The sequence below is a fragment of the Betta splendens genome, chromosome 4 (assembly GCF_900634795.4).
Source record: "Betta splendens chromosome 4, fBetSpl5.4, whole genome shotgun sequence".
NCBI lineage: Eukaryota > Metazoa > Chordata > Actinopteri > Anabantiformes > Osphronemidae > Betta > Betta splendens.
The window spans coordinates 3815753-3832111 of NC_040884.2; the positions used below are offsets into that span (position 1 = coordinate 3815753).

Consider the following 16359-nt stretch of genomic DNA (forward strand, 5'->3'; position numbering starts at 1 on the left):
GAGTGTTTGGCTTAAAAAGAGGTCCTGGAAGTGGAAAATGGAGTTTACAAAATGATCTGTACATACAGTATTTGATGCTTATGGAATGTAAGCAGTAAAGTCTTAAAACAACCTAAACCCATTTTTCTTACATAGAAAGGCAATTCAAATAACAAAACAGTGATCCAAGTTTAAAAAAGTATATGTGATAAAGAAGTGAGCCAAACAAATGATCACAGATAGAAGTATGGACAGTACCCTGCTGTAATCTGGCTCTATTCTGTTGTGACGCTAAACTGCAAACATACTGTACCCTGCATCCTGCTGCACACAAAGGAGGTGCCCAGAAGGAAAACCCAACACAAAGACTGTACCATTATCCTGTCAAGCTAAAAGTCAGTAATTGAACGGTATTATGGCAAAAAATATACCTCCTGGGACGTTAGCATCATTAGCACAAAGTCAGGTTGGGTCTTGAAAAAAAATGGGATTAAGACTTTAGATCTTTATTTACAGCCCGTGCAAAGCTTGGCGCTACCTTACAATACCTCCAACATCATGGGATCCGTCCGTCCGTCCATTCATCCATCCATTATCATAACTGCTTATGCTCCTAATGGTCCAAGGGGCGTTGGTGCCAATCCCAGCTGTGATTGGTTGATAGGCAGGATACAACCTCTGGTCCAGTGACACAGGTCGACAGTCTATCACAGGGACCACATATCGAGACAACCCATCATTCATATTTATGGGCACTTACAGATACCAATTAACCTATTTGCATGGCTTTGGAGGGAGCGAGGAGGCTGGAGATAATATGTAACTCTACATACAGTAACAGGGATGTGTTGGACTAGTGGATTTCAAGCCCAGGTCCTTCATGTGATCTGACCACTATATCACTGTGCCGAACTGCTCTGGAGGATCTGTAATTAGAAACAGACACATTATTTCCCAAGGCAACGGAAGGTCCTCTTCTGGAATCTGTAAAAAGGTCTGCAATAGTTTTGCAGCAGGTTGGAAGTTGGGTTGAGTAATGCAGCTTAGGTTCACCTTAAACCTACCTTAATAAAGTACATATATTATATAATTTGCATTTGGAAACTGCTTATTTAGAATTGCTGGTTATGATTTACCAAGCTGGTCCCAGCGAGTTATTATTGTGTGTCGTAGACACTAAAGTCAATCAAGTGACACAAATCACAGACACAAGCCTGAACATGACATTTGTTTTTCTGGAATAACTGCACTCCATGTCTGCTGTGCACATAAAGCACCATGAAGTCAGTGAACACAGCGGCACTCTCCTCTCATATGCTCTTTAAAAATCTGCCGACAAACCACTTCTCTAAATCTGAATTAGAGTTTAATATTTCGCACTAAAAAAGCAGTGGAGCAGAAACTCTGTTCGCATGAGAACGAGCGTTTACGAGTCTGTGAATGTGTTTGCACAAATTAAACGTTTATGGCCCAAGCGCAACATGTGCTTTACGCGTTCAAGATTTATTGTTAGTATATTTATGTTTCCAGGCGGCAGCTCTGCTTCTGCAGCATCCGTGTGTAATACGTGTGTGTGTGTGATGGAGGCTGCTTTTCTATCTGCCTCACTGAACTTTGTTTATACTGACCTGCTGTTTATCGACGCACACGATGGAACTTTTCTGAACAGCAGTTCTGATCAAAGGAAGATTTGAATTCATGCATTCAAATAGTTTGTATGACATTCAGGATTTCTTGAATGCTGACGAGGGACAGGAGACGTGTAGGATTATGTGGAATGACTGGTTTTTGGTGCTGAGATCCAGCCTCATTCCTTCAAGCCAAGCCTGTGTTTTATTTATGTGGGCAATTTAACAGTGAGACATTATTTTAGTCATGCTGACACAGTGTAAAGCTAATTGTTCATTTGTTTACGTCCATTTCCATTTCAAGGCAAACTGGTCTGAGCCCAAAGAGGGACAGTCACTTGGCAAACGCAGTTCACGGTTCAGGAACAAAGGGAACGCCAGGCATCCTAACATATGCACACACATGCAGCTGAAGCAGTGAGATTAAGCTAATGCCGACTCTGTGTTTGTAACAAGGTTGGCAGTAAACTGAGATGAAGCCCATAATAAACCAGTTAGCCATAATATTATGTTCAGCTTGTGCTTTAATGGACCACATCCCATACGCACACAGCAGCTTCAGTACCGTCTGCCTGCTCATCAATTACCTATGAGGGGTTTTAATCATTGTTTTTCATCTTTTATGTCTTAGTTTAATGATTTTTCACCCAGATCTAATCAGATTGATTTTCTCTCCTCAAACCAGAATCATCTCCTCTTCACAGTCCCCGTCCTGTAATCTCTGAGTCTCCCCAGACAAATCTAGGTCCTGTAATGTCAATAATGTAAGCGTGTTCTCTCCTCTTCGCTACATAGTCCTGCACGCTCAGGTGGATAAGCTCCAGGTATCTGTGACTCATTGCAACCACTCATTCCAGTCTGAACGGCGCAGATCCTTTTCCCCTCGAAACAACAGGCCTTTAGAACCTCAGCTGCACACTTTTATATGTGGGAACTCCTTGTGCCTTTCCAAGTATAAGATGTATTTGTACGAGAGCGTATTCAAGCGAATGCCTGCATGCATGCGACTGCGTACTCACAGGGGGCATTCAATCCCCGTAACCATGGTAACCAGGTGGTCCGCCCTCCCATGGGTCTCCATTTGATGACAAAAGGAAGAGAAACGGGGAGCGATGAGGAGATAGTGGTAAAGAAAGAACTTGTTTTGTTGATCTAACACATCCTCCTACATTAAACTCTGCCATAGCTTAGCTACATTTCCACTTAAAATATGTGGGTCTTATCTCAGACCTTCATTAAAAAACAATTGTGAACCTTGCTGAAGCTTTTTCTATTTATTGCCCCGCGTCCCTGGATCAGCCTTGCTCTGCCGGCTTCGTTCCTTCTTCCCCGGGGCCACGTTCAAAAGGCCCTTTAAAGCTGTTTCATCCTAATAGGGAAGGCCAGTGTTTTCCAGCGCTTGAACGCGCGGCCCCTCCACCTGACGACAGTTTGATCTGCATTTGTAAGCGCGCAGTGCTGTGTGAAGGGAGCAGAAGGAGTGTGAGGCTTCTAATCTGAACCGGTAACGATAGAGGTTCCCACACGGAGCCTTTGGATCGGAGGGCGTGACCCCTTCAAACGCTGTAAAGGGCAGTGGGAACGTACAGCACGAAACAACTGCACATGGGTTGTTTGTTGATGTCACATTTAAGCCTCTGGGTCTGTCCTCAGTCATCTTTACTTGTGTTTATGTTGCCCAGGTCTCAGCAAGAAAAGTATTGACATGAACACAAACACACACACAAACGAGTGGTGAGAAAAAAGAGAGAGTGGGGAGGAGTAGACTTAAGATCGAATGATAGGGGGTAACAGTTGTTGCCGTGTGTGTGTGTGTGTGTGTGTGTGTGTGTGTGTGTGTGTGTGTGTGTGTGTGTGTGTGTGTGTGTGTGTGTGTGTGGCATTGATTAATAAGCAGCTCACTCGCTGGTGATGGACCCTTGGGGTTGGAGTTGCGGCTCATTAAAGAATAACACATTCACTTTGCTCTCGCTTTCTCTTTCATTCAAAGCCAGTAACGGCTCCCTGTTTTGTTCCTTAACACCTCAACAGAGATAAAAAAAATTGACTTTAGACAAAATGCTGCACACAAATGTTGGCTTTCATGCATGTTTCTGCGTTGTGTTTCACTTTGTCTGCTCTGGTTGCGTTTAATCCCACCTTGTTTGTTTTACCTTAACTTCCTTCCTGCATCCTTGCTTCTATTTGTGTCACTTCCTGCTACAGAGGCGCTGTCTTGTTGTGTTTCTCCTACAGAGCCTTATATAGATCCATTTGACCTCCTGGCTCACTGATTCAAACGTGTTAACACACACCTGCTAGTTATCCTGTTGTCTCAGGAGTTATTGTTGTGGCTTGTCGGTCTCCTTCCGTCTTCCCCACTTTGACCTGCTGACTTTGCCTCATGTTTAGCTTCTCCCCCGCTCTCCTCTTTAGTCAACACTATTTATAAGACGTGTAGATCTTTAGGTGAGGTTGTGGTAAATAAGTCAGCTCGAGCAGGCTCCACAAGCCTCCAGGAGGACTGGGTGTCAGATTCTGGCCACACACACTCTCACACTTAAACTGTAAAGTGCATTGGGATTGACTTTGAACTGATTGGGTCCTATAATTAAACTGAATTGAATTGATTTGTTTGACACTTGTCAGACAGAGCAGCAGGTTGTTTCATGCAAATCTGATTCCAGCGCGTGTTGATTAGTCCTCCTCTCTGCAGCCGTGCTGATATATTCCTACTTGACCTTTTGAAAAAAGCTTGCTGCCCTTGCTTTGACTAGGTGCACCTCGAGCTTAATTCCTCATCTATTCAAATGAGCATTCCCTTGCCGTACACATAACAGACAGCACCCGTGGTCCGTGTATCAGTGCGACCTTCAACCAGTCACTCGGTGTTCAGACTTTCATCCACCTTCAATAGAAGCCGTTTGTCTTTGCATTGTCTCTGCAGTCTACAGCTTCCTTTGTGTTGCTGCATGTTTTCTCTGAAGGTTTCGTGAGTCTACCGGAGGCTATGCTTAACCTTGGTGAGCGTGACCTTTGGGAGATGAATCACTGCGAGCACAAGTAGTAATTGCTGCGCTATCATAGTCGTTTGCAAACATGCACTAGCCATTAATTTGGATATTACAATTTGCATCATGTTTCAATGTAGTTATTTTGGAGAAGGAGTGAAAACCATGCTGGTGCAGCGCCACCTCCACCATCATGAGACCGTCCTGGCGTCATCATCATTTAATAAATACACTGCAGCCCTCCAGCAGGATCACCTTTAAAGTTAAGGCAAACTCTTTTAGGAACATCCTTATTTTTCAAATTAATTTTTAATTATATTTTTCAAATTAGCCTTTAAGTATATTTAATGGTTGAACAAAAAATCTAAGAGATTAATGGATTGTTGTAAGAGTTATTGGTGTTGATATATGTGGGCTGCACTTATATACATTACAGCTCATGATGTATAGCTCATCATTTGTCATTTGCTATTTAGATTTAGCTAAATCAGATTTTAAATCAGATTCCAGTAAGTGTTTGCTGAGAGAATAATCTGCAGCTACGTTACACTGTGTGTGTGTGTGTGTGTGTGTGTGTGTGTGTGTGTGTGTGTGTGTGTGTGTGTGTGTGTGTGTGTGTGTGTGTTTCCTCCCGTGGGAGCTGAGACTGAAGTAATGAAATGCTCATTACTGATTCAGCTGGAAATGCTAGGGATACATTTACACGCCTACATACACATGCCAAGCATCCAGACACTTCTCAAGGTCACCTCTCAACATTTGTGTGTGTGTGTGTGTGTGTGTGTGTGTGTGTGTGTGTGTGTGTGTGTGTGTGTGTGTGTGTGTGTGTGTGTGTGTGTGTGTGTGTGTGTGTGTGTGTGTGTGAATGTTTGTTGTATATACAATTGAACACTGACAGGACTGAGCATTACTGGGGCCTAAATTGACAGTTTGTGCAAAACACCACTGGCATTTGATATCCGACACGCACAGCTATAATTATTTACTCTTTCTATTTTCCCTAATGATATGAAATCTTGTATCTGACATCACTTCATCCACGGGGGCAAAAACCCGCCAACACAGCATAAACACACATATTTAAGCCAAATAGGCACAGACAAATGCTCCTCACGCTTGTTTCAAGTGTTAGATGCATTGAATGAAAGCAGAACTGACCTGTTTCTGTGTTTTATGGACCCACGCAGGACATGCACACGTTGTCAGTAGGATTTGTATCATATAGCAGACTGAAAAAGAGCTGATGTGGGTGCTGGCATATCTGAAATGGATGCTTTAAGAATCATAATTATGTGACTTTGATATAATGACTTTGATTTGATTCAAACTCTGCTAGAAGATAGTTTTTCTGTATGTTGTATAATTTAAATTGTCTGTATATGGATTTTGCTGGTTTGCCAATAACAGTAGCAGCTGCTCGTAGACGTTGTAGTTTAATGCTGGCAGTCCTACAGTTTGGAGGATTTATTGACTAGCCTGCGTTTTTCCACTGTCTGTTAATGTTTGTGTAGCAGAGATAGTCGGAGAATAGCCTTTATGTTTTCTGGTTTTGATTTATGGCCTTGCTTCAACTGAATCCAGTTTGATTTGTTTTATCTTATTATTCTGGATAAAGGATCTAAATTACTGTTCGGTGGTGAAGACCGTATATTTAAGGGGATGATGAATCACAGTCCTGTTTTCTCAGGTTTTCCCCTTCACCCACTGGAGTGGGTGACCATTTGTGTCCCTTCATGTAAACTGTCAGATCAGCTCCTCTGGGTTTGCAAACTGCATGACTGGAGCTGCAGGCTGAGGTTGAAAGTTTGGGCTGATCTGCTATAGTGCTGACCTGAATACTGCAAAAGGCTGCTGCATTTTATTACCAGGGTCCTGAAAATGTCACTCCTGCACTCTTATTATTATATGCACGTACGCACACCAACACACACACACACACACACACACACACACACACACACACACACACACACACACACACACACACACACACACACACACACACACACACACACACACACACACTCTCTACTCATTGAAGGAAAGGTTAAAGAACCCCGTGAGTCCAGTGACATTGTTTATCACACATCTTTGTATCTGGGTGCACTCCTGCCATATGTGACACTTTCTGCATTGTTGCTAGGAGACAAACATGCCGAAGGGCATGTAGGATGAGACTGTGTTGTCATCTGCTGAAAGACATGTATGTAATCACACACACACACACACACACACACACACACACACACACACACACACACACACACACACACACACACAATCCTTTTGCATCTACTGTATCGAACACCGGGTCAAGACAGAATATGGAGTCTGCACTGTCTTTGTGCTGTAGATTTTGCATTGCTAATTATCAATATATCTCAAAATGATGTAAATCTGTGTTTTAGTTTTAAAGCAAATTTACAATGTATTAATACATCAACTTTAAGAGCAGTTATCTCGCTCATCCGTGTTTAGTGCGTTAAAGATTGTCTGTTGAACTCTACAGGAACAAACACAGCTGAGCACAAACATTAGCATTGTATTAAATCTGATGCATGAATAAGTCCCGCTACACTTGCTAATGTGGAAATGGATGCAGCCCTTTTCCCTAAACAGGTTCATGCCATATGTGCATATGTGGAGGATTTCAGTTCTGATGGGAACCGACAGATACAAAGCAGACCACACACACACACACACACACACACACACACACACACACACACACACACACACACACACACACACACAGACACACACACACACACACAGACACACACACACACACACACACACACACACACACACACACACACACACACACACACACACATGCACAGCTTTGAACCCACTGTCCCATATTGCTCCACGCTGGCATGTGTCACAAGAGCACACAATGAGGGACAGATGCACACTTGGTAAACATTCTGCTCCGAGTAAATCATTTAAACAGTCAGCAGCGTCCAAAAACAAAAACATGTTACGCTTCTTCTCTCACACAGATTTTTTTGTTTGTTTTTTTTCTTAGGACAGTGTCTGGATCTAAGTTTTGAATTTCTATTTGAGTGTGTGTGTGTGTGTGTGTGTGTGTGTGTGTGTGTGTGTGTGTGTGTGTGTGTGTGTGTGTGTGTGTGTGTGTGTGTGTGTGTGTGTCTGCTTGCTCTTGTTTGTGTGTATTTGTTTGGGTGTGTATTCCTCGCGCTACATGTCTTATTACGGGATATGATATTTGTCTGACAGTGTGAACGTCCACAAACTCACTTCATTCCACAGAACTGAAAGAGAGTCTTTGTCCATTGTACCTGACAGAACAATGTGTATTGTAAGGAGCAGAATCGAATTTCATTCCAAGCAGGTGTGAGTTTGAATCAGTGTGTGACAGTACAGGTGAGTAAGAAAATAACTCTGTGCGTGTGTGTGTGTGTGTGTGTGTGTGTGTGTGTGTGTGTGTGTGTGTGTGTGTGTGTGTGTGTGTGTGTGTGTGTGTGTGTGTGTGTGTGTGTGTATTAGGATGAGGGCACAATCTGTCTGCCTCCTGTCCCAATCCACTAATTTCCCCGCGTTCCTCCCTCGGGGGCGTGGACTGCAGACACACACGACGCACGCACACGCTCACGCTCACGCACACGCTCACGCACACGGAGGCATCAAAGCAGCAGCTGGCCGAGTCCAAACAACATCTTACACTGTGTTTGTGTGGGTGTGTTTATGTGTGTAAGGTAACAGTATTCACACTGTGTGAATGCGAAGGTGGGTGGGGTAAAACCCATAAATCCTTCAGAACTACACAACAACAAAACATCCATGAATAATGCACAAGGTTTTGTGCAATGATGACACTAAAACAGAACCAGACATGACTTCCACAAGTCCTCACTGTTCAGCTGAGCTCATTTTTAAGCTTCGACTGTTTGAATGAGACCTCGTGTTGGTCCATTTAGGTGATTTGTACAAATACTTCAACTTTAACTTATTACGGACACTAAATAAATATTTTTGCATATTTTACATACTTTACTACTGGGAAAGAATTATTTTAAAATCAACATTGATGTTACACATGGTCATAATGTCACATTTCGCATGTGTTTAGGTGAGGACACGAGCGACTGGTCCAGTGGCCACAGTCCAGAAAAGAAGCATGTGGCTCCGTCTCCTCCTCGTCGCCCCGTCACTCCTCATCGCTCCTCACCTCCACCGGTGAGTCAGAACCCTCCATCTCTGTAACCTTGTAATTTAGAAGTAAAGCAGTCATTTCTTACAGCCAGGCCTCTCACAATACAAGTACGTATGGCAGGGAGGTAGGCTAGTTAATACTCACTATTTACATGGAGGACCCCTAATATCCGTATACTTGTACTGTACCAAGTCTTTACAGACAATACAGAACATGCAGCGCAATTTTTCACCAAAGGAGAAATTGCATTGTATTATTATTTCCTTAAAACCTGTATGAGCTGCAGAGGTTTTGAATCTTTTTTTGTCTCTTGTGTAGTCAGTCAAACTGGGATGATTTCATTTCTTTCAGCAGGTCTTATGGCTTATTTAAAAAAAAAAAATAAATGTGCATCAAATGATGTTACTTCAGGACCCTGCCACATTTCCTCTTGGTTTATAGAAACCCAACATAACGTTAAATAAATACCAAGATTAGTGTGTGAGCATTGTTCTCCAGAACAAAGTCAAAGAAAGTGGGAATTCCATAGTTCAGCAGTAAACAACTGACTTCATGCATTAATCCATAAAGATTTCAAAGCTTGTGTATTGTTTCATCAGCTTCCAACTTTTCCTGGCTTTGTTTTTTAGAACTTAAATGCCATTGTCTTAAAAGCATCCAGAGCACCTGGCTCCTCCTCCAACAACACTGCTCTACTGTACGTGTGTTGTCTTACTATAGGTCCGCGTTTCCTGTTTCCTGTTGTTTGATCCCAGAACCGTCATAACAGTCCTCACACAGGAGCTGTTCTTCCTCAGAAACAGATTCCCTGAATCTCACTATAATTAGTATTAATAATTCCTCATAAAAGCCAATGACCCATCACAGGGCCACATACACACAGACAAGCATTTGCTCTCAAATTCATGCCTACGGACAATTTAGACTCTCCAACCAACCTAATTGCATGTGTTTGCACTGTGGGAGGAAACGGGAATAAAACTCTGGTGGACACGGGGAGAACATGCAAACTCCACACAGACAGACAACTGGGCCACGTCCATGAGTCTTTTATTGGATGTTCTTTGCCAGGTTCGCGGCTCCGCCCACACGGAGGCCGGTGAACGCCGACCTTTGACCTCCCTGGCCCTGCTGCCGCTGCTGCTGTCATCGTGGGACCCACGCTGACCGTGAGCACGCAAAGCGATTGGACTGAAAGACGGCCACATGCTGTGTTTTGTGGTGAAGTTAGTATTTAAGCGATGAGCCACTGTTTCTGACAGTTTCTGATGTGAGTTGCCAGGTTCGTGGCGCGAGCTGTTTTTGTGACAGCTGTAGGTGCAAACTGTGCTTTTTTATATTACCTGTACTGACCTCTACATGTTTATTCATATTTAACTCCAATAGGTTAGACAGCAATGCACTACTGAGACAGATGTAAATACAAACAAATCTATAAATATACATATATAAAATCTATATTTATATGAAGAGATTGTGTAGGTAACAATAGCTTGATGTCTAACTGAGCTCTTTTACTTGGACGCTGAGGGATGTTTGCTTTGGTTTGACCTTCTCAGACATTAAAACCCATAACAGATAGAGTTCAAGCTGGAGGTCTGTAGCCTTAAACCAATTACAGTAAACGCCAATCTTATAGGTACGACAGACAACAACATTGAGTTGTATTTGAGAGGAAGCAAACGTAAAATGTTTTCTGACCACTCTGCACTCTGTTCTTATGCAAGCTGGGTGATTTCCTGTTCCTAGTTCCTAAAAATATAAAGTCCTCCGAAAATGGCTCCCAAGACGGTCCGTCCTCTTTTAATACATCATTTCTAGACGTATAAAACCCTGAATTGTCCTGTTGTTTTATGAGGATGCACAGTGGGCACAGCTGTAAAAACACTGCAGGGAAACATATAATAGCTTCCGTTTCAATAACACTTGTAAGACGCTGCTTCGTCCTCAACGGGCAGAAGATTCCCATCTATAAAAATTACCAAGTACAAGTACACACTAGATATGTGCAGTGTTTGTGCGACTCAACAGTGGCATTTTATTTCTGTACAGACACACAGAGCTCTTGTTTTTATCTCCAGCTCTTAATTGAACTTCCAGTGAGAGACTCCAGGACTGTAAATAGGACATCCATGAAAAATAGAGTGATACAAATGCTTTCAGCTCGTCTAATGTGATCACAGCTGCTGAGCCAAGAACCAAACATATGAATTAAATGCAACTTTAAACCATTTGAACGAATGAACTGTGCGTCTCCAACCCCACAACCTGCTGAATACAGAGGAAACGCAGCAGCTGAACCCAGTGAGTCACTGTGTGCCGTCACCCCACTGTGAATTAACCAGCTCACACACACATAGTTTCACACTATAGATTAACATACAGTTAATCTCTGCGTTCCTGCCGTCAGACAGAAAAGCACAGAGAAGTTTATTCATGAAGGAAAGTGACTGACACCTACCATTAAGAGCTTAGGCGTGAGCGTCAGCCAGGCAGCGCGCCAAGACACCATGTTAGCTACACGTCAGAGTCTGTCAGCAAGCCCACTCTCATCTGATCACATTTTAAGCGTTTACATTAAGGAGATAAGGCTTTCAGTCAGGTCAACACACGCTGACCTCATAAACAACACGGGACCTGAAGACGACATGGAGAAAGAGTACAATTTACTAAAACATGCGATTTAACAAACCCCATTTCTGGTGTGGACTGTTGATTTGAGGAATGTAAACAACAAACCTGGATGTATTTTACATGTCAGGGAATAGCTTGGTTAATAACAAGTCATCTCTCTGTTAGTGGTCACTCATCACGTTCATCAAGGTAACTAGTGATAAATCTGGGTCGGGCATATTTTTATATAGAGTAAAGCAGTCAAACATGTTAAGGACTGTAGTGATCCTGCTGTCAGTGTGCGTTTATTAAAATATTTAAATGTGCTTTTCACAGCTTTAACATGTTCTTACAGTAGTTTAACAGTCGGCTTCTGCTCGTGGCATCGAGCAGAGCCCCCAGGTTCCTGAACGTCAACAGCGTCAGCGACGTGTCCTGATACTCTGCTGTGTCAATAGTCATCAGCTTAACCTCCTCAGTAATAAAATCTGTTTTCAAAGTCACGTTGTTATTTGTTTTTCTTTTAAAAGTCAGCGTGAGGTGCCTGATGGAGATAATCTCACCTCAGGTCAAGTGCTTCAGTGGAAATAATGAAAGAATGAGGCGTCGCTGTTAATTGAGTGAAGGTCAGATTTCTGCCTCTTGAATAGATGTGAACCTAATGTGAGTAATTTGGAGGGTTCAGGGTTGCTCTCATAGATTTTACAGAGAGCTCTGGATTTCCTGCCTGTAACCGGGCTCAGACCCACTGGGTCTGTGGTTCTCAGTCAGATTTGAAAAAGGAAACCTATTGCAGCCCCAGAAAATGCAGGATGAAAATGTTGGGGTCTAGAATATAAATGAAGCGTGAATCATATTGACCCACTGGCAAACTGCAGCTGAATGACATTCTGAGGTGTATTCTAATACATCTCAACCAAAATGTCACCTAATATTGAGCATTAGTTGTTTAGATTTACTTTATCATCTCAGCATTCGCTCATTGCTACAATGGATTCAAACCCACAGGAGTCTGGAGCCGTTGCAGCTTCATATAAAATATATATTAAGTGGAAGCACAGCCACAGCTCTTTGGCCTCTGGCCCTTTGAGAGATTACTGTGATTGGATTGGCATGGTCAGGAAGTTGGCTCAGATAGTCTTGTTGGCAGAGGGAACTGCCAGGGGATGATGGGAAATAAAGACATCTTTGAATGCAAATAGCTGAAAGACAGAATGAAGTGAGGAAAGGGGGAGGAGGAGTGTTCCTGTTCCTCCTGACGCTGGCACCACACGCAGTATTTTAGTTCATGTTCTTTTCTATGGGAAATGCTTCTCTTTCCATTCAGGAGCTGCTTTGATTAATTGTACTGGAGTGAATGTCAGCCAAAAAGGGCAAAGCACGAAGCAGAGAGGCGGGAGGCGAGAGGTGAGGAGGAACAGGATGAGTCAGAGTTCACGGCGGAGGGAAGAGTGAGACGGGCCGCGTTCAGCGTGTTGCTTCAAGCTGACGGGGGTTTCTGTGCAGCGCTAATGAAACCACAGCCATGATTATTTTAACGCCGTCCAGGGCCCGTGAATTGTTTGTGAGTTCCAACGCTCCGCCACACACATTACATCCCATTACTGGCTGTACATGTCGCTGCTTTACGCCACTGCCTCGACCCGGAAGCACCTGCCTGACAGACAAACAGCCGAAACCTCCTTTAAATCCGATTATTAAACGCTACGTCACAGCTAATAAATACGCATCTGTTATTGGTTGATGTGGGTTTTATTCATCTGGAAGCTTTCTTTGCAGTCTGCTGAAGATACTGAGCAACCCAAGAGTTACAGCAGATTCACCAGCATCGGATCCGTTTGGCCGCAGGCGATCAAATCTTTTAGTTTCTCTCACAGGGGCCGTGAATATGAAAAGGTAATTGTCCTCCAAATGCTTCTGGGGGTGTAAAACATCCTTTAATATCAGCATGTGCTAATGGCTTCTAAATGGCATTATTCTGAACTCAGGCTGCGCTTTTAGATCTTTAACCCTGAAAGCTGCGTCCTCACACCCACAGAGCAGCTCTGTGACTCTTCCACCGCAACCAGGCAAATACTGATTTGGATCACTTAATAATAGATGCTACGTGCTCACTCTACCAGTGCATGTGGGTCAGTAAGTACAGTTTCTTTCTATGCAACCTTTTAGCTCAAAGACAAAGGAACAGATTTGATCTACACACTAAGCTTTGTGTAGATTTCACAAAAAAAAGGGCCACGAGTTTAAAAGCACGCTTTGGATTTGATGCTGGGACCGACAGCGAACCGGTCAGAGCTGCTGCTGCAGGGCTGGACTGGGCTTTAAGAGCAATCACAAGAAAAACCCAGACTGAATCCCAGAGAGGGTCGACGTTCTCACTTTAGTGTAGCAGAAAAATGAAAAAAATGCCAAACGCACAGATACGGTTGACATTTTTCTACTCCTGCTGTCATGGCGCTCGCCGTCCATCATCATTAAGTGTGTTTGGGTTGAAGCAGTTTCGTGTTGACCTGGAGGCCAGTCAGGCACCACTGTACCATCCACCATCCCATCATGTCAGTGTTTATGGGCCGAAACGACAGCTACTCCGGATCAGGCGGCTGCTGAAGCTTCACCGTGTGGAGGATTAATTGTTTGTGGGTGTGTGACACAAAGCATGAGCCGTGTCTGCAGCCGTGGTCCACCTCGTGTGGAGGGCGCTTCGGCTGCAGATGTGACTGGCATCCGTGTCAGGACTGTCACCGATATCAAATGTGCTGACACGGCGATATCTGTCAGTCTGAAGCCAAAAAGGCTTCGCAGCAGCTCTGAAGCCTCCCTCGCAGGTTTCTGTATGCAGGTCGTAGCAGGCTAAGCTGATTTGTCTTTCATTATTTTCCCTCCCTGACATCTTCATGCTCCGATGCACCACAGGCATGCTGGGAAACGCAGAGTGTCGATGTGGCTGCGAGATACCAAATGATTTTGTGTGCGTGAGCACGTGGAGCGCAAGGTGTACGGGACGGGAGAGGGAGCGGGTTGGAAACGAGGGAGCATTAAAGTATTAAGGCTTCCTGGGCTTAGTTAGATAAAAAATAGGCCAAGAAGTTCAGATTAGGAGAGAAATGACTGAGGCTGAGCTTAAATGAGTTCAAGAACTCACTTAGCAAAGCTGATCAAACTGGTTCAGTCGCGGTGGTTGACTCAGCGTGTGCGTCCGTGACGAACCCTCAGGAAACAGGCCTGTAACTGAAAGGAGCTGTGTTTGGTGGGAACGTCCCCGCTGGTCTGCGTAGAACCGTCCTGACCAGAAACCAAAGAGGTTATTTTCATTACCTAACCTTTAAAAACACGGGAGCCCTGGGGTTGTTTGCAGCGGAGAAAGAAAGCGGAGCCAAAAGGAAAAGCGAGACGACGCAGTGTCTGCTATCAACCCGCAGCACCGCTCCTCGCGTCAGTGTTTACTGCTGTTGCTGCTGGTGTAGATGTGAAACCCACCTTCCCTTCGTCGTTTTCAGAGCAGCCGTGACAGGAAAGCTCCTAAACGTCTGCCACGCGCTTCCAGCAAGCGTTGGGTGTGAAGCAAACGAAGCCACGCTGCTGTTGGACGCGTTACTCATCATCGGCCTCTTTAACTGGTGTGGAGCAGCGTCTTTCACTGGGGGGAGGGGGGGGGGGGGGGCAGTGGGTGCTGAGTCTAATGGCCCTGGAGGTGCAGCGCTCACACGACCCGGATACGGAGACGAAGCTTCTTAAATGACACGATGGAGACGAATGTCAAGTGAAATCCCAGTCAGAGTCCATTAAGTCTCAGTTGGTTTCAGCCGGGCTTCATGTGCAGCAGCTTTGATCTTAGCTCCCGCCCTGAATCAGAGGATCCAGACCTCCAGCGCCGCGTGGCTGCACCGCGTAAACGCCGCTCTCCGCCTCACGCGCGTGTGTGTTTCCACAGCACCGGGTGCGTTTCACGTTCAGGCCGACGCCTCACGGTTCCCGTCCGTGCGCCTCGGTGCCGGGCGAGGTCGTGCCAGGAGCCCGTGCTTTGACTTGTCACAGCAGGAACGGCACAGATGTGAGCGGAATTTAATTGAGCTGCTTGGGTGTCAGCGTCCTGGCACGGCGCTGCAGCTCGCTGCCAGACTGGGATCAACACGGCTCCTGTCAATAACACCGTTCATGTGCTGGTCGCAAATCCAGCGCGAGGGGGAATTCACTAACGCAGGCTGGAGCGGATTCATCATCAGACAGGTCCGTTCAGCTCCTATCACAGACTCGTCTCTGCTCACTGGCCACACCAGCGCCGACGCTGGTGACCCGGGCCCTGCAGGCTGGTGACCCGGGCCCTGCAGGCTGCTGACCCGGGCCCTGCAGGCTGGTGACCCGGGCCCTGCAGGCTGGTGACCCTAACCCTGCAGGCTGGTGACCCGGGCCCTGCAGGCTGGTGACCCGGGCCCTGCAGGTTGGTGACCCGGGCCCTGCAGGCTGGTGACCCGGGCCCTGCAGGCTGGTGACCCGGGCCCTGCAGGCTGCTGACCCGGGCCCTGCAGGCTGGTGACCCTAACCCTGCAGGCTGGTGACCCGGGCCCTGCAGGCTGGTGACCCGGGCCCTGCAGGCTGGTGACCCGGGCTCAGAGCTGGTGACCCGGGCCCTGCAGGCTGGTGACCCTAACCCTGCAGGCTGGTGACCCGGGCCCTGCAGGCTGGTGACCCGGGCCCTGCAGGCTGGTGACCCGGGCCCTGCAGGTTGGTGACCCGGGCCCTGCAGGCTGGTGACCCGGGCCCTGCAGGATGGTGACCCGGGCTCAGAGCTGGTGACCCGGGCTCAGAGCTGGTGACCCGGGCCCTGTGACACTGGTGAGCTTCTAACACCAGGCAGCGGCATCCATAAACTTTTAGACTAATTCCACCTTTGAGGTCTGGATGAACTAGTTCTGCAAGTTTTGTGCAGGTACAATGGGCTCTTTTATGGTATTGAGCAATAAAAATCTCT

At 45.5% G+C, this 16359-nt stretch overlaps 1 protein-coding gene across 6 annotated transcripts in view; it reads left to right on the plus strand.

Annotated features, from left to right (window-relative positions):
- LOC114854486 (glypican-5-like) overlaps positions 1-11893 on the plus strand; it is a 30473-nt gene extending 18580 nt beyond the window's left edge. For all 6 annotated transcript variants that reach the window (XM_029148940.3, XM_055507801.1, XM_029148936.3 and 3 more), the window contains 2 exons: positions 8694-8800; positions 9849-11893. In XM_029148940.3, the coding sequence (XP_029004773.1) occupies positions 8694-8800; positions 9849-9894 (153 nt within the window). In that variant the 3' untranslated portion in view covers positions 9895-11893. The remainder of the gene's footprint in view (positions 1-8693; positions 8801-9848) is intronic.
- Positions 11894-16359: the final 4466 nt, after the last annotated feature.